This window comes from Papio anubis, chromosome 5 (genome assembly GCF_008728515.1).
Source record: "Papio anubis isolate 15944 chromosome 5, Panubis1.0, whole genome shotgun sequence".
Lineage (NCBI taxonomy): Eukaryota > Metazoa > Chordata > Mammalia > Primates > Cercopithecidae > Papio > Papio anubis.
This window is the reverse complement of record NC_044980.1, coordinates 133,144,600-133,163,930: the sequence shown is the minus strand read 5'-3', so window position 1 is coordinate 133,163,930 and position 19,331 is coordinate 133,144,600. Positions and strand designations below refer to the sequence as shown.

Here is a 19,331-nt window from a genome sequence, read left to right as displayed (position 1 = left end):
ACATTCATTCTTTTAGTTTTTAATAACATAATCACATTTGAAAAAAGTTGATAAAACAATGCCACTACTCTATATTTACAACATTTTGTGTCTTAAAATGAATAATGTATATCCCACAACACACAATATTTGCCCCAAAATATCTGACTACTAAATCCTTCTTTTAAAATGGGAATCAGGTTACTCTGGGCACACTCCCTACGGGTTAGCCCTGCTCTGCAAGAAGCAGAAAAAAGAAAAAAAAAATATATATCTATATATGTATATATGGAATATCCCCATTATATATATGTATATGTATAGGAATACATTGATTCCCATTATATACATACATTATACATATATATTCCCATTGGTCCCCATTATACACATACATATATATAATATTCCCATTGATTCCCATTACATACACATATGCATATACATACAAGTATATATACATATATATACATATGTATGTATATAAGGGGAATATACATGTATAATAGGAATGCAGATATATAATGGGAACACATATATGTATCTAATGGGAATCAATAATGGGAATATATATGTACAATGTATGTATATACATATATGTGTGTATATCATGGGAAACAATGTATACATGTATATAATGGGAATCAAATTTGTATACATCGTACTATTTATGAACATTGGATTTAGTCATTCATATAGCCACTATTTGTTCAATACTAATAAAATTTCAGGATACAAATTGTTTCTGATTTTTTTCCCTTTATAAACACAGAAAATTATTTTCTAAGGCTACAAACTTAAATATCGTGCAATTTAACGTTTCTTTTTCTGTTCTTCAGAACAGCTAGAATAATATAGAAAGTATCTATTTCAGCTGGGCACAGTGGCTCATGCCTGTAATCCCAGCACTTTGGGAGGCCGAGGCAGGCAGATCACGAGGTCAGGAGATCGAGACCATCCTGGCTAACATGGTGAAACCCCATCTCTATTAAAAATACAAAACAAAAACAAAAACAAAATTAGTCGGGTGTGGTGGCAGGTGCCTCTAGTCCCAACTAATCGGGAGGCTGAGGCGGGAGGATGGTCTCGATAGACCTGGTCATCCGTCCTCGGCAAGCGAACCACGCTTGCTTCAAAAGGAAGAAGAAAAAGGGAAAGAGGGAAGAGAAGAGGGAAGGAAGAGAGGGAGGAAAAGAAGAAGGAAGAAGGAAGGTCAACCAATGAACAAGTGGATCCTAAGGTCAAAGGATCGAAGATCGATAAAATCTCGACTCCGTCGTTATCTCAGGGAGGCTGAGGCAGAATGTCGTTTGAACCACCTCCGGAGGTGGAGATATTGCAGTGAGCAAAAATTAGCCATTACACTCCAGCCTGGGCAACAAGAGTGGAACTCTGTCTCAAAAACAAAACAAACAAACAAAAAACAAAAAACCCTGAACATTTGGTAAAATTCACCCATAAATCCATTTGAACCTCTTACCTTCTACAGATGAGTAATTTTAAACTACTGATTCAATTTGTAATACATGGTTTCCTATTCTAGAGTCAATTTTGATAATTTATATATTTCTAGCAAAAATTAGTATTCATTTCATCTGAGCATTCACATTTATTGACTGAATTTTAAAGATCTCTTATAATTATAATTCACTTTTAAGTTTGTTATCTGTGCCTTTTCCCCTAAAAAAATTAAATAAATAAATATAAATAAATAAATAAATAAATAAATAAATAAAAAGCCTGGCTTGTTTTATCTGTTTTGGTAATCTTTTTTTAAAAACCAGCTTTTAATTTCACTCTTCATCCCTATATTTTCTTTTGTATCTCTTTTTAAAATTATTTTCTATTGTGTTAACTTTTGCTTTTATATTTTTTTCCCTAGATTTGGGCAACACCTCATTCTATACCATAGAATATCATGTACCATAGAATACCATATATGATAGAATGAGGTGTTCTCCTGCTTTTATTATTTTCTTCTTCCTTTGTGCTGTTGTTTTAAAATTTATTTTCATCTTTAATATATTGATATACAGAACTACAATTTTCCTTCTAAGGACAACTTCAGGTATGTTCTCCCTTCTCAAGTTTTGGTGTGCACTGGTAACTCAGTTTCTACCATGTAATTTTTACTGGTATTGCCTCTTAACCCCATGAATTTTGTAAAAGTATTTTCCTGGCTGGGCATGGTGGCTCACGCCTGTAATCCCAGCACTTTGGGAGGCCGAGATGGGTGGATCACAAGGTCAGGAGTTCAAGACCAGCCTGGCCAATGTGGTGAAACCCCATCTCTACTAAAAATACAAAAATTACCCAGGCGTGGTGACAGGCACCTGTAGTCCCAGCTACTTGGGAGGCTGAGGCAGAATTGCTTGAACCCGGTGGGTGGAGGTTGCAGTGAGCTAAGATCACGCCACTGCACTCCAGCCTGGGTGACAGAGCGAGACTCTGTCTCAAAAAAAAAAAAAAAAAAAAAGTATTTTCCTTCAATTTCTAAATGTATGGAATTAAATAAGACTTTATTGTTGATGTGTAATTTCCAGGCAAGAGGGATCAGAGAATATAGTCCACATGATGAAGATTCAGGAGTTTCTTCGGACTTCTCTGTGGCCTAAAACATGGACAATTTCTATAAATATTCCATGTATTACAAGAGAATACAAAGTATATTTACTGGAAACAGAATGCTAGCTTTCTGTAAGATAAAAAATTATTTGATTTTTAACAATCATTTTATCTGTTTGATTCATCAGTTTCATTGAGAAGTGTGTGAAAAAAAATCCTACCACTACAAATGCAGATCTGACCATTTCTCTTGCAATTTTGCAGTTTTATATTTTATTTGGATGGTAGATTGTTAGTTACTGATTGGTAATTATTTTCTCAGTTGGAGGAGTATTCATTTCTAAAAATGCTTTTGGCTTAAAATTCCATTTTGTCTGATATTAATATTGCTTTACATAATTTTTTCCCATCACTGTCAAGCTTTCCTCATTACTTTGCTTTAGGTTTGTCTCCTGCAAACAGCATTTGCTACATTTTGATTCTGACTCTAATTCAGAAGTCTCTGCCCTTTAACAGTCGAGTTTAATAGCTTTATATTTGTTCTGATTACTATTCTATTTTTATTTAAAAAAAGCTTCATTCAGTACGTTCTCCTCCTGAACAACAACAAAAGACTCTAGTGTGGCTTTTAAACTCTCTAACACATCCTTTTGAATTTCCTGCTATTGTTTTCTAGAATTTTAGTACTACTTTGGTTTTAAACATTAAAATTTAGGTTTTTAAACTCAAACATTTGTATTTATAATACGTTTTATCAATTTATTTGCTTACCGTAGTTTCTTGTATTCCACGCCTTCCTCCAAGACTCACTTGTTTCTTCTCATTGATGTATGTATCTTTTAGTAGTTCTTTTGACAAGGGTCTAATGATGGTAAACTCGTTTATTCTTTGTAGATTTGAAAATATGTTTATTTTCCTTCTCTAGAATGGCACGTAAGTACAGAATTCTGTATTGTATTATTTTATCTTGGCATTTTGAGGATATTACTTCCCATCATCTTCTGTAATTTATTATTGCTGATGAGAATGTCAAAACTTTGATGGTTGTTCTTTTGTAGGTAATGTGTTTTTTTCCTCTGATAGCTTTTAAGACATTTTTCATTATCCTTAAAGTTCCACAGTTTCACTGTTCTGCTTAGTGATGGATATGATTCTTCAGTCAAAGATTCATGTCTAGCTACAATGCTAGAAAATTCTCCACCACTCTCTTCAAACATTTCCTCTCCCCTCCATTTCTATCCTCTCCTTCAGGAACTTCCAGTAGATACATGGTGGAGCTTCTAATCTATTCTCTTGCTCTCAATTTCTTTTTCATATTTTCTATATTATATTTTATTATATATTTTATTGTATTATTTCTTGTTTTATCCTTCATTTATTCACTAATGTATTCAACTGTGTCTAATATGCTGTCTTACCCTATATATTGAGGTTACCCCCCAAAACTTTTGTTTTATTTTATATACAGCTGTTCTTAATACGTAATTATCAGCTTTTGCTTTATTACCTCACATTGTTTTATGGTTACTGGTCATAGTTTAAAATAAACATGTTTAAAATTCTCAAGATTAAAATTTATTTCAATTTCCTTGAGTGTATTATAATTTGCTTTTTGTTTGTTTACATTTTGACTATCTTTCTTGATAAAGATTTGCTCTCCAGCTTTATAATTTTTTTATTTGAGGAAACTCATTTTGATGGGAGGTGTTTTGTTTTAGTTTCTTTTCCATCCACAGATGTACTCCTTCTTATCAGATGTTTTGGAAGTTGCCTCAGTCTGGCTCTTGGAGTTCATTTCAGAAGTAGATATTTTGCTGGACACCTAAGGTTCTTGTCTCATAGAGGTATTTCACTTCCGTTCCCTAAATCAAGAATGTTGTCCTCCAAGTTTTTAGTCACATGGTTGTCTCTGCTTCTTCCCTCTCCTAATGACAATTTGCTAATTTCTTCCCCCTGGCCTTTTTTTTGTAGTTTTTTTGCGTTTGTTTTTTTACATATAACCTGGATGTGACAATTTGCTAATTTCTAACCATAACCCTAGATAGTTGCTCCAAGTTTTTTTTAATCCATTTTGGTTTAGGTAGGGCAATAAGATCCCAGTTCCTTGCTTTATTCAAGTAGACTAGATCTACTGATGTACTACATGTGAAATGCATTCACTCCCTATTCCTCTGTACATGCTGAAATCTCAGCCCCCATTGTGTATTTTTTTAGCCCTTAATTCTCCTTGGGAACTATAGCTTAAACTGTGGATCCATGCTTCATTTCTAGTCCATGGAGATCTTTAAAATTGTTGTTTTGGGGCACAACTACATATTTTTAGATTCATTTTTCTATATACTAATAATGACTTTACCTTCTTGACTGTAAGTCATTTGTACTTATATTTAAACAAGCTGGAGAGAGCTGAAAAGAACTCATTCAATACACAGTAACATAGAAAGAGAGAACTTGGCTTTAAAAGAAATGTATTAGGAGTTTTGTGTATTCCATAGGTAGTTTTAGATTTTTAAGAAATTGACAAAAGTTTCCTAGTTTTAAGTAGTAAAGTTAAAAATATGTATATATGGCCGGGTTTGGTGGCTCACGCCTGTAATCCCAGCACTGTGGTGGGCCGAGGCAGGCGGATCACAAGGTCAGCAGATGGAGAACATCCTGGCTAAAATGGTGAAACCCCGTCTCTACTAAAAATACAAAAAATTAGCCGGGCGTGGTGGCGGGTGCCTGTAGTCCCAGCTACTCAGGAGGCTGAGGCAGGAGAACGTGTGAACCCGGGAGGCAGAGCTTGCAGTGAGCTGAGATTGTGCCACTGCACTCCAGCTTGGGCGACAGTGAGAGACTCCGTCTCAAAAAAAAAAAAATGTTTATCTGCTATTCCTTAATAAAAAAGTTAAAAAGTGGAAGGTAAGGTCATATTTAAAGTTTATTAAGGTAAGGTCATTACTAACAGTTGAAATGCATTGATAAGTGGATTACTAGAGCTCATAAGCTCCCTAAAAATATATCCATAAAAAATACACTACAAGTCTGGGCAAGATAGCAAGACTTTGTCTCTGAAAAAAATTTAAAAATTAGCCAGGCATTGTGGTGCATACCTGGAGTCCTAGCTACTCAGGAGGCTGAGGCAGGGGGATGCCATGAGCCCAGGAGTTCAGAGCTGCAGTGACCTATAATCACACTATTGTACTCTATATTGAGCGACAAAGTAAGACCATCTCCACAAAAAAAAAAAAAAAAAAAAAAAAAAAATTGGTTCTGATGAATGAGCACTAAAAGAAAAAATGTGAAATTTTTTTTCTATTTGGCTTTAGATAACAAAATTTTATTTTAAATTAAGTTTATTTTATTTAAAATAAGTTAATTTCCCTTAAAAAAAAAATCACAGCTACAGGGCACCCAAGACATATTTAAGGATTGTAACTATACTACAGAGGCAATGTCTTTTGGAGTTGGAGGGAGGACATTCTCTAAGGAGAAAGACCAAAATCACAGAGAAAGGGAGGGAGACTGTTTGATACTGTATGTACTAGAGGATTCCAACATTCTTCCATGGGGAGTATGTTCTTTCAACCCACCACTGTATATTAATCATTACTAGTGATCTACTATTACTGATTGGATTCATATCCCTCAGGAGAACTGATATGGCAAAAAGAGGCACTGGTCCTAAGGCTTGTGTTTAGCACACATTTTCTAAAAATCACAAGTAACAGAAAGAAAAACCAAGTTTATTCAATTTGGATGGAAGAAAAATGATCGATTATAAAGTAAAGATGGAAAAAGTAAAGAACTCAACAATGATGCAGAATAATCTGTATGGCCTCTACCAATGTCTCAAAGTGTAAGATATGGAGAACTTGTCATCAGAATCTCCTGAGATATTAGTACAAATGCAGACCCCACCATTTCAGATCTATGGAATCTGAACCTGTAAATGTGGGGCTGCAAAACTCATTTTAAAAAAAAATCCTAAGTTTTGAGACTTGCAACTAGAGAGAAAGGTTTACAATTACATTTCCTCTAACAAATCCAGGGAAAAAGAATTACTTTGATCTGAAATAACACTCAGCTTTACATTCTTGATAGGAGCCTGCAAAATCATACAAACTGAGTAGAAGCTCACATGTTCACACCACATTTTGTGAAATAAACTTACTTCAAAACAGAATAAATATACCCAGCCTGGACAGTACAGTGAGACCTCATCTCTATAAAATTAAAAAAAATTAGTTGGGCATGGTGGTGCACGCCTCTAGTCCCAGCTACTCGGGAGGGTGAGGCAGGAAGATCACTTGAGCCTGGGATGGGAAGGTTGCAGTGAGCCGAGAGCATGCCACTGCATTCCAACACAGTGAGACCCTGTCTCAAAAAAAAAGAAATAAAAAAAAATCTAAACAGAATAAATAAAACAGCTTCTCATTTAACAAGCCAATGATGAAGACACCTAATAAGCATCATGGTTAAGAGAGGTTTAGAATTAAGAAACTTAGGCCGGGCACAGTGACTCATGCCTGTAATCCCAGCACTTTAGGAGGCCGAGGCAGGTAGATCACGAGGTTAAGAGTTCGAGACCAGCCTGGCCAACATGGTGAAACCCTGTCTCTACTAAAGATACAAAAAATTAGGTGGTTGTGGTGGTGCGCACCTGTAACCCCAGCTACTCGGGAGGCTGGGGCAGGATAATCACTTGAACCTGGGAGGAAGAGGCTGCAGTGAGCCAAGATCGTGGTGCCATTGCACTCCAGCCCGGGCAACAGGGCAAGACTGTCTCAAAAAAAAAAAAAAAAGAAACTTAGATGGCCTAAGTTATTTGTGATCTAATCACAATTCATTCCTAATTTTAAAATTAAAACCTACTCCTGATTTTAAATAAATTGCTTTGGATTATAATGGATATTAAATTTATTTGACTTTTAAAACCACTGGGCACAAATTCACACATTTTTTCAAAAGAAATATTTCTTATGAAAAAATATTCACCTTAAAAACCAATTTCAGAATAATAAGAGACAATTTTAAGAAGAAAATTTTAAACTTCTAGTTTACAGAAATTAGGGCATAAACTATATAGTAAATGTTTTGCTAAACTAATTGTTTATTTGAGGATTATTTTTAAAACAATCCAATGTATTAATATCACTCTGAGTTTCAGATTTTTGATAAACAAAGTTGAATGCAAAGGACTTTATTACTGAGACTTTCTCTCCGTAGTATACTAACTCTCCCAATAAAGGAGAATGTACAAGAACTATCTGAATAAGAAAATCTATTTTCGCCTAAGAGATTTTTTTAGGAATATCACTGAGAAAGAAGACTAAGGAAACAAACTACCAGTAATGCAAATCTCTTTTTATTGGGACTTCATAATCTTTTTCAATTGAAGAGGATTTCCTTTGTCACCCAGCAGGGTCCTGGAACTTCTTGGCTGGAATTCAGATATCCAGAGTTCTGGTTACCTACAACATCTATTCTTTACGTAGTAGCTTACAAGCATCAAAGGCCACCCTCACCTGATGCTTGGCCGGATCTATGCCCTCCAAAATAGTCTTCATGTCCTCCTGCTTGTCCTGCGAAAGGAAAAAGAAGAACTCACGGATCTTATTCCAAAAACGAAAATCACATTTGGCCATGAAGACCTTGTGACCGATACTTCAGATGCTGGGCTTTGTTAACTCAGGATCTTCAACTAAAAAGATTCTCATCTGTAGAGACTGTAATGTCAGGAGCAGAGTATAAATTTTTTAAGGGGGTGTTATTACGGTTTTTTACCAATAAAACTTCAATATAAACCTTAATATATGTAGAAATATTTCTGCAAAATTATTTAAATTCATGCCTCTGTCTCAAAATACAACTAAAGCCACAAAAACAGAGCAACAGTTAAAAACATCTAACCAAAGAAAATAATGAAATCAAGAGATTTGGGCATATCAGAAGTTGGGAGGATGGAGGAAAATACTGTAAGATAAATAGTTACATAGTTTTTCCCCTCATTATAAAAGTACTTAGGGCTTACACTTTTCAACTAAAACAAGAACCTTCAAAGAACTCGAGAAATGGAATGTTTGTATTTTCTCTAGATATAGACTCTTAACTGAGATAAACTATCTAAAGGTGAGACAGGGATACAACTTAGGAAACCACAATAAGCTTTTCAGTCATTGACCGGAGTCAACTAAATCTCCAAATAAAAGAAATGTGGCCTACAGAAGACTTCACTCTGTCACTCCAATTTCCTACCTACGTGATGTGCTTACCCTAAGAAAGTGTGTGCTCTTATGGTATAGATTCAGCACGACAGTATCCTGAGACAACTATATGATTTTCAGAAGCTAACTGTTAAGGCTCACTTCCTCTTCCCTGCTACCCTACCCCATATTTCAATAAATAGCAAGTCCCATTAAAATACGAATAATAAGCACAGAGTATCCAACATGGAACCTATCAAGAAGTTCCTACAAAACAAACAATAAAATTTTAGTCAAATATTCCCCATTACCTTCAAATAAATTAAAGAGAACAGGGAATATTTACTTAAATAGTTGAACAAAGTTATATAACAAAAGATTGGAAAGTGAGTTGGAAGAATAGAAGAAACTAAATACAGACTGAGCATCACTAATCTAAAAACCTGAAATCTGAAATGCTGCAAAATCTGAAACTTCTTGAGTACTGACATGACACTCAAAAGAAATGCTCATGGAGCATTTCAGATTTTGGATTTCCAGATTAGGGATGCTCAATGGATATATATTCTGCAAATATTCCAAAATCAAAAAAAAAAAAATATCCAAAACACTTTTGGTCCCAAGCTTTGCAGATAAGGGAGCAGTAACAGTGAAGCCATGAAAACCACATTTAGAAGTAGAGACAGGTCAGTCATGGTGGCTCACACCTGTAATCCCAGTAACTTGGGAAGCCAAGGTGGGTAGATCGCCTGAGCCCAGGGGTTCGGGACTAGCCTGGGCAACATGGCAAAACCCCGTCTCTACAAAAAATAAAAATAAAAAATTAGCTGGTGTGGCAGTGTGCGCCTGTAGTTCCAACTACTCAGGAGGCTGAAGTGGGAGGATTGCTTGAGACTAAGAGGTTAAGGCTGTAGTGAGCTGTGATCATGCCACTGTACTCCAGCCTCGGGGATAAAGCAAGACCCTGTCCCTTTTAAGAAAAAAAAAAGCAGAAACAAGTATACAGAAAAAAATAGTGACCTGGATGGCAGGCTTAAGACACAATGCAGAAGAAAAGGACAAAGAAATGTATTAGACATAAAGATAATACAAATAAGGGAGATCAGGGAGACCATACATATGGATGGTAAATATCTTAAAGGATGTTAACAGAATAGAAAAATAAATAGTCAAAAACACAGCAGAAAGAAATCTTCCTTTAAAAAAAAGAAAATATCACCCCACAGTCACCACTAAAAAAAAATAAAAATTTAAAAAATAAAACACTATGACAACTTATTAAAGACTATGACTTACGAAAATCTTCAGGCAGAAAACATTCACTGTTTCCCAGGAAAAATAAATATAGACTAATTAACACTAGATACATCCTGATGAAATCACAGATGTTTAAGTATAATGAAAGAATTTTATGATAATAATCCAGACAGAAAAAGGAGTCACTTACATATAATGGAGAATAGTCTAGCAGGCTTTGGCAATATTCAGTACCAGAAGACACTAATATAGTGGGTTTAAAATTTTGAGGGGAAAGAACAAGTGATTCAATAATTTCATACATGGCTATATTCATTTATAAATACAACATATGGTATTCTAAAATATGCAAGTACCTATTACCTCCTTTTTGAGCGGGGAGAATAAATTCAAATCAAAATACCAATACTAGCCAGCCAACAGATAAGTCAAGTTGAGGAATTCAGGAATCATGAAGCTATATAATAAGACAGACTAGTAATGTACAAACTGAATCCACTTAAATAACTCATGAAAATTCTATGGTGGAAGATATATTACTCTCCTTGTCCTTCAGAATGAAGTCAATAGATACTGACTAAATATTTGATTTTTAAAAATCTATTTGTAAAAGGTGTCTTCACATACTGTCAGAAAGTAATTTTATTCTTGTGTTTTCTATAGTTCACCAAAGCTTTGGGAGCAATTAATAGGGCCAATTATAGCACAGTAAGTTTTGTTTGTTTGTTTGTTTGTTTTTTGAGATAGGGTCTCCCTCTATTGCCCCGGCTGGAGTGCAGTGATGTAATCTCGGCTTACTACAACCTCCACTTCCTGGGCTCAAGCAATCCACCTCAGCCACCTGAGTAGCTGGGACTACAGGCACGCACAACCATACCCCGCTAATTTTTGTATTTTTTTTTTTTTTGGTAGAGATGGGTTTTCACCATGCTGCCCAGGCTGGTTTTAACTCCTGGGCTCAAGCAATCTGCCCACCTTGGCCTCCCAAAGAGCTGGGATTACAGACTTGAGCTACTGTGCTAGGCAAGAAGATTTTTGTAGATAATGCACACATAGGGGCTGTGATCAGAAATTAGGAAATTAAACTGTTTAAAAAAGGAAGAAGAAGGAAGAAGGGTGGGAGGGGAGAAGGGAGGGAAGAAAGGAGGGGAAAAAGAAGAAATCTGTTTATGTTTGTCAGAATGTGGGAGAGTCAGGAGGGCTCAACTGTTAACAGAGATGTACACTGGTTCAGCGTTTTTGAACAGTTTGACAATAGTTATCAAAATTTCAGATGTGGACCTCCCAAAACAATAAAATTTTAGCCACACATTTCCCTATAACCAGTAATTTCACTTCTAGGAATGTATCCCTATTATATATATTCACAAAAGTAGCAAAGATACATAAATATGCCTAGCAATATTTACTGCAGCACCATTTATAATATTTAAAAACTGTTAATTCAGGTGTTTATGAGTAGATAAATGGTTAATAAATTATACAGAACACTGAGTACCTGTGAAAAAGAACGGGAAATCTACTGGAACACGGAAAGATGTTATATCACATATATTATATATATGTATTTTGGATACACAGAAATGTCTAGATATACAATATATTGTTTAAATTTTTTAAAGAAAACCTTATAAAAGAGGACTTGGTCTATGTTTTCTATTTATAAGATTTAATATAGATAATAAACTGATCCTTAAGATATTTTTCTTTCTATTAAGGGAGGTCTATATCAAATCTCATTTAAAAGGAAATAAATTCCAGGAAGAAGAACTACAGAGTACTAATGTATCCATGTCTAAATTACCTAGTTTCCAATTGCTCAACTATTTTTGGAAAATGCCCAATATAGTTCACTCAGTCAGCAGAATACAGTCCAAAAAAAGCAACAAAGGTCAGAGAACTTACTTTATGGTTAGGGAGTAAAGTCAGTGATAAACTACATTTTTTTTTTGTTTTTGCTTTTGTTTTTGAGACGGAGTCTTGCCCTGTCGCCTAGGTTGAATTTTGGCGCACACCTGTTAATTCTAGCTACTCAGGAGGCTAAGGCAGCAGAATCATTTGAACCCAGGAGGAGAAGGCTGCAGTGAGCTGAGATAGTGCCACTGCACTCCAGCCTGGCCAACACAGCCAGACTCCGCATCAGGAAAAAAAAAAAAAAAAAAGAATTAGTACACTTAAACTGAGAACATTATCTATGAGATGCCAGGAATGAAATACATCTCCACTGCATGCAATGGGGGATGGATAGTCCTCTATCTGCCAACTGCTGGAGGAAATTATTATAGCCCAAAACACATGTTAGAAGACAGCAGCAAAAGGCCGGGCGCGGTGGCTCAAGCCTGTAATCCCAGCACTTTGGGAGGCCGAGACGGGCGGATCACGAGGTCAGGAGATCGAGACCATCCTGGCTAACACGGTGAAACCCCGTCTCTACTAAAAATACAAAAAAACTAGCCGGGTGAGGTGGCGGGCGCCTGTAGCCCCAGCTACTCGGGAGGCTGAGGCAGGAGAATGGCATAAACCTGGGAGACAGAGCTTGCAGTGAGCTGAGATCCGGCCACTGTACTCCAGCCTGGGTGACAGAGCGAGACTCCGTCTCAAAAAATAAAAATAAAAAAAATAAAAAAGAAGACAGCAGCAAAGAATGAAGGATAAGTAAGATGGTACTGCCTTGTAAGATAAAGTTAATAAGAATTACCAGTCATTTTTTCCCAGGACTCAGGGACTAATCTGCCTGCTTTACTCTCTGAGGTTTCCCTATTTTTGACTAGAACTTTTCTTTCCTCTGGCCTACAATAAAGCCTGAAATAAAATTTATTCATAGGTTTTATATTTTTTTCACTGTCACAAATTTTACTCACAAATATTCACAGGTGTTAAATATAAAAATTATTATACTTTCCCATACTTTCCACATTTTCTTTTCTCCTAAAAAATTTTTTTAAGAGAAGGGTCTCACTATGTTGCCCAGGCTGGCATACAATGGCTATTCACAGGCAAGATCATTGTGCACTGCAGCCTTTAACTCCTGGGCTCATGCAATCCTCCCACCTCTGCCTCCTTGGTAGCTAGGACTACATGCCCAGCATTTCCACATTTTATATGAAGAACAGTATTGCTTTTTATAATGAGGAAAAGAAATAATATTAAAATTAAGATATCAGTCCACAGATAGCAAAAGCATGGAAGAGCCTATATATTTTTAAAACTTACAATCAATATATAAAAAATTCAAAATAAGAAAAGATAAAAAGTTACACATACAAAGGTATTAAATCTAACAGTATTTGTAATAGTGAAAAATGAAAAGCAAAAGTTCCATAATTAATGAACGAGTATGGTTCATCAACTTGATGGAATATGATGCAAGAGTTATAAATATAGAGACTATATAGCAGTATGGTAAAGATTATGACAGAACACAAGAACACGCAGTGAAAAAATAGAAAACAACTGTATTATATATTGTGTCTATAATTTCATGTAAATATGAATGTAAAAACAGATTGCAAGATAAAAAATGAATAATTATGTCAGAACAATGGCATTACTTCTGTATTGAATAATTAAGATATGTATTTATCTGAGCCTTTTTTTTTTTTTTTTCCAGATCGAGTTTCACTCTTGTTGCCCTGGCTGGAGTGCAATGGCACGATCTCAGCTCACTGCAACCTAAGCCTCCTGAGTCCAAGTGATTCTCCTGCCTCAGTCTCCCAAGTATCTGGGATTACAGGGGCCCACCACCATGCCCGGCTAAATTTTGTATTGTTAGTAGAAACAGGGTGTCACCATGCTGGCCAGGCTGGTCTCAAATTCCTAACCTCAGGTGATCTGCCCGCCTCGGCCTCCCAAAGTGCTGGGATTACATGCGTGAGCCACTGTGCCCAGCCTATCTGAGCCATTTTTAATCTTACATTTTGAATGTAAGTAAATATGGTAAGTTCAAATAGTTCTATCTGTTCAATTAAAGTAGTTCTTCTAAGGAACTAAATAATAAACACTCTAATTCCAGAAGATGGTAAAAATAAAATATTTAAAAATGTAAGAGATTTTTAACTTGGTCACAATCAGTATGGTTTTGTTATACATTAGAGTATATTTTTACCAGATAGTTCCTCTTTTATCCTATTTATTTATTTATTTATTTTATTTATTTTATTTATTTTTTTGAGATGGCATTTTTGCTCTTGTTGCCCAGGCTGGAGTGCAATGGCACAATCTAGGCTCACTGCAACCTCCACCTCCTGGGTCAAGTGATTCTTCTGCCTCAGCCTCCCAAGTAGCTGGGATTACAGGCACGTGCCACCACACCCAGCTAACTTTTTGTATTTAGTAGAGATAGGGTTTCACTATGTTAGTCAGGCTGGTCTTGAACGCCTGACCTCAGGTGATCCACCCGCCTCGGCGTCCCAAAGTGCTGAGATTACAGGTATGAGCCACTGCACCTAGCCCTATTTAATTTTTTAGAACTCCCAACAGGTTAAGAGAGTGACTTTGTCGTAGAAAATACAAGGAAGAGAGAATCCAGGTAAGAATTTAGAGGATAAGAGTATTAAATTTTGTTTATATTATATAAGTTTTTAAGTTCTACTCTATTTCTTTATTTTGAATGAAGAACTTCAATTCCTAATTTTTATAGATGACCCAAAGTAACTCTATTAAAGGAAAAAGATATAGAAAGAAGTCAAAAGACTAAGATGTACTTAACATATATTGCTGTCACAATTCTCAGACAAAAAAGCATACCTCCCAGAAATTATAACTGATAGGGAAAGTCCTAATTAATAAGAATGAATGATAGCATTTTCATTACAATATTTAGTATTAGTAGAAATGATAATAAATAACAATCATAGCATACATTTATTTTGGTTAATAATTATTTTCCAACAATGTTCTCAGGTATCTACTTGGATGATTTAAGGCAATACTTTCATAGTTTTTTCTAAGTAAGAAAAACTAAGAAATCTAATTCTCTATAACATTTACAGCTATGTACGTCACACATAAGTTTTGAAGAAATATATCAGAGAATTCTGGGAAAAACTCTAGAAGGTGGTTTAAAGCACTCTCACAAAATAAAAGGCAAAGCACACATTTCAGCAAGAGGCATGAACACTTAAATGGAATATTATTTTTATATAGATTATTACACATATGAACCTGCCACCTAATTTGAAATTTTGGAAAGCCAAAACAAAAAACACAAAAAGAACAGAATTTGTAGGAATGTACTAGGAGCATGATTAACAACAGTAGCTTTGTTTTTAAATTTCTAATCAGAGAAACAACAGAAATCATTCAAAAGGATGATGGATGTACTAATTACTCTGATTTGATCATTACACATTATATACATGTATTGAAATATCACTCTGTACCCCATTAATATGTTCAATTATCATGTGTCAATTAAAATAATAATAAGAAATCACTCAAAGTGACTTGACTTGTTACTCTATTCTGTGAACACATCATCGAATTTATGATATATCTAACAGAGGGCAGTTTAAAAAGCACAGAAATGTCAAATGCGGGTGAAGTGAAAGGAAGAAACAAACTAGCAGTTTTACTAGGAAAAGAAACAGTATGCCCTGTTCAACATTAAGTATTTTCAAATACATGTAATACATACAACAACTAGAGCAGGTAGCCAAGCTTTTTTTTTTTAAGTTACTGTATACAAAGTATGCAAACCACTGATCTTAGTGTTTTCTAAATGTTAAGTATAAATGGATATTAACATTCATGCAAAAATATTTGAAATTTAAAATATCTTACTAAATCAGCCCCTGCTTGAAGTAAAACATCTGCAACATCCGTATGTCCATTTTCACAAGCATAGGTTAAGGCTGTGTCTCCTGTTGCTGTTGTAGCATGCACATTAGCACCTAGCAAACAAAAAAGCATACATTTACTTTGTGAACTGTAAAATTATATTAGATAGCCCAATTTTGCAATCTGGTGAAACTGAAGAATTCAAAATGTGAAAATATCAAAATGCATTTTAAGTATACTAGTTTTCCTTTAAATATGCTTTATAAAAATAATTTGAGTCATACCAAAAAGAACTAAACCAAATGATTTTAAAACACAGTAATTTGCCCTTACATCACTAGTAAGATACACCCAAAAGAATAAAAGAGCTGCAAAACCAAAAAATACTAAGCATTTTTCAGAAATCATATTGGTGGTACTTTTGGTTTGTGTTCAGAGACAGTTCTATGGATGTTGTGGTATAAATCAAATGAGCAATTATTTCGTGAGAACAGAAATTTTGGGCATGGTTAAGGGAAAACACAGATACAAGTTTTTTTTTTTTTTTTTTGAGAGATAGTCTCACTCTGTCACTCAGGCTGGAGTGCAATGGCATGACGCAGCTGCAACCTCTGCCTTCTGGGTTCAGGCAAGTCTCATGGCTGAGCCTCTCAAGTAGGTGGGATCACAGGCACATGCCACCACGCTTGGCTAATTTTTGTATTTTTAGTAGAGATGGGGTTTCACCATGTTGGACAGGCTGGTCTTGAACTCCCAATCTTAGGTGAGATATAAGATTGTTGAACTTGAGTAAAAATCTTGTGGTTCTGGCCAGATATGGTGGCTCAAACCTGCAACCCTTGCACTTTGGGAGGCTGAGGCTGAGGCTGAGGCGGGCAGATCACTTGAGCCCACGAGTATGAGACCAGCCTGGGCAATATGGTGAAACCCTGTCTCTACCAAAACAAACAAACAAACAAAAAATTAGCCAGGCATGATGGCACATGCCTGTAGTCCCAGCTACTTGGGAGGCTGAGATGGGAGAATTGCTTGAGTCAGGTAGGCGGAGGTTACAGTGAGCTCAGATCATGCCACTGCACTCCAGCCTGGGCAACAGAGCAAGACTCTGTCTCAAAAACGAAACAAAACAAAAAAAAACGCTTGTGGTTCTGAATTGGAAGTACTGAGGTGGTCCCTTAGCATCCTTCGAAGGTGACCAATGAATTCCTGATATATTTAATCTATAAAAAAATATATATATTTCCCAGCCCTGATCAACTAAAGCCTAGAGACAATGGTTGTAGACTAAGCATAAATAGCATCTCTAGCTTAGATCGTGGTCTCTACCATTTACTACTAAATGAAATTAGGGCTTCTTAGAAAAATGACTGATCCCAAGGCTGGAGCAGGAACTGTGTAAGACGAACCCGGAACACCTTGCCATATGAGAAAGCAAGGAAACTATCAGAGACTGCAATGTGGTCATGTCAAAACGATTTAGGAGCTAACCTTATTGATCAAAGATACTCAAACTGTCGCATCTTCCAACAATTTTTACATCAAAAAGAATAATGACCACGATGAAGTAAAGGCCATCTTATATATTCAAATCCAAAAGTTCAAAATGATGTTCAAATAAAAAACAAAAAAACAGGGCCAGGCACAGTGGCTTATGCCTGTAATCCCAGTGCTTTGGGAGGCCAAAGTGAGAGGACTGCTTGAGGCCAAGACTTCAAGATCAGCCTAGGCAACAAGCAAGACCCCATCTCTACAAAAAATAAAAAAATAAATTAGCAGGGCATAGTGGTGCATGCCTGTAGTCCCAGCTACTTGGAAGGCTAAGGCAAGAGGATCCCTTGAGCCCAGGAGTTCGAAGTTGCAGTGAGCCACAATCACACCACTACATTCCAGCCTGGGTAACAGAGCGTGACTCTGTCTCAAAACAAAACCAAACAAAAAAACACTTCACTGATCACCTTTGAAGGATGCTAAGGGACTACCTCATCACCTTGGAAACTGGCAGATAAAGGGGGAAAAAAAGACAAACATTTTCTTGCCATTCTTTTTTTTGAGACGGAGTCTTGCTCTATCACCCAGACTGGAGTGCAGTGGCACAATCTCGGCTCACTGGAAGCTCTGCCTCCCAGGTTCATGCCATTCGCCTGCCTCAACCTCCTGAGTAGCTAGGACTACAGGTGCCCACCACCACGCCTGGCTAATTTTTTGTATGTTTTAGTAGACATGGGGTTTCACGGTGTTAGCCAGGATCGTCTCGATCTCCTGACGTCATGATCCGCCCGCGTTGGCCTCCCAAAGTGCTGGGATTACAGGCGTGAGCCACCACGCCCGGGCTTTCTTGCCATGCTTATATTGATTTCTACTTAATTTACAGGCAAATAGTTGAGGGGAAGTTTCTCTTTATAGATATTCAAGAAAGGAATAAACGAAGGAATAAAAGAACTTAAGAGTATCACCTCTTTGTAATCCCTAATGAATTAATGGATCTAAGCAATGCTCACCAATGGCTAATAATGTCTCAGAGAGACAACTGTATACTTATTACCTCCTGAAGAAAGTATACACATACCACCTATGAAGTAGTCCCATTAAAAAACAACAACAACAAAAAAGAATCAAACCTGAATACAATCAAGTCTCTAGATCTAACTACTAATTTACAGAAAAGTTAAAGGATAGAAAAACAAGTTAAACAAAATAATAGCGATATCATCAGGAACATTCACACTCTGGGAAGCCTAATGGAAAAACATTCTATTTCTTCAACCAAAAATTGCAAGAAGAAAGATAAGAAAAATGAAATGTAGCCCATAGATTAAAAAAGGCTTAAGAGACATACTGATTAATAGTGATTGTATAAATCTTATTTGAATCCTAATTCAAACAAGTCACTAAACACATACATACAGATTTATAAAACTATCAGAGAAATATGAAAATGACTTGGATATTTGCTAAGAAACTCTTATTAAAAATTTTTAGGTAGGAAAATTATATTGTGGTTATTTTTAAAATTATCTTTTAAATACTGAATATTAACACTTTTATAAAAGTAACATTTTAAATAATTAATTTTCATATTTTAAAAATAAAAAGTTAAAAATGTTTCTTTTAAATAAAAATAATTTATAAGAATGGGGATATGGAGGAAGTACAGATGAAATAAGATTGGCCGTGAATTAGACATTCATGTTAAAACACTAACTAGGTGATGGATTCTTAGGATCTCAAATACTACAATCTCTATGTTTGAAAAAATGCCATAACAAAAAAGTTGTTAAATTTGTTTTAATTGTGTAGGCCTTATTTGAGTTTTCTTTAGTGCCACACTGTAAGAAGCACTTCATGTAAATAAATTACACTTAAAACTGGGGGGAAAAAAAAACGCTTTTAGGTAGTGATCACATAAAAGTGATTCTCAAACCCTAAGATAGTTTCTATGAGCTACATACTTCAAATAAGCAAAAGGAGCTAAATCAATGGTAATGCAGTAGAAAAAACAATGTCAAGAGTTCTAAGTTTGAATGAACATTGGCTCTGTCCCTGTTAGCTTGGTTACCTTAAAGG

General features: G+C 35.7%; 1 protein-coding gene across 18 annotated transcripts in view; it reads right to left on the bottom strand.

Annotated features, from left to right (window-relative positions):
* The window catches only part of LOC101003154 (ankyrin repeat and KH domain-containing protein 1), a 140,988-nt gene that overhangs the window by 67,027 nt on the left and 54,630 nt on the right, over nt 1-19,331 (bottom strand). For 13 of the 18 annotated variants that reach the window (XR_002522773.1, XM_021939730.1, XM_021939732.1 and 10 more), the window contains exons 10-11: nt 15,771-15,880; nt 8,055-8,111 (exon numbers count right to left, since the gene is read on the bottom strand). Coding sequence is in view for 17 of the 18 variants with exons in the window: in XM_021939730.1 (XP_021795422.1) it covers nt 8,055-8,111; nt 15,771-15,880 (167 nt within the window). In the remaining variant the exon portion in view is untranslated. Of the gene's footprint in view, nt 1-8,037; nt 8,112-15,770; nt 15,881-19,331 lie in introns of those variants that run through there. The other 5 variants (XM_021939733.1, XM_021939744.1, XM_021939734.1 and 2 more) reach the window with 2 other exon arrangements.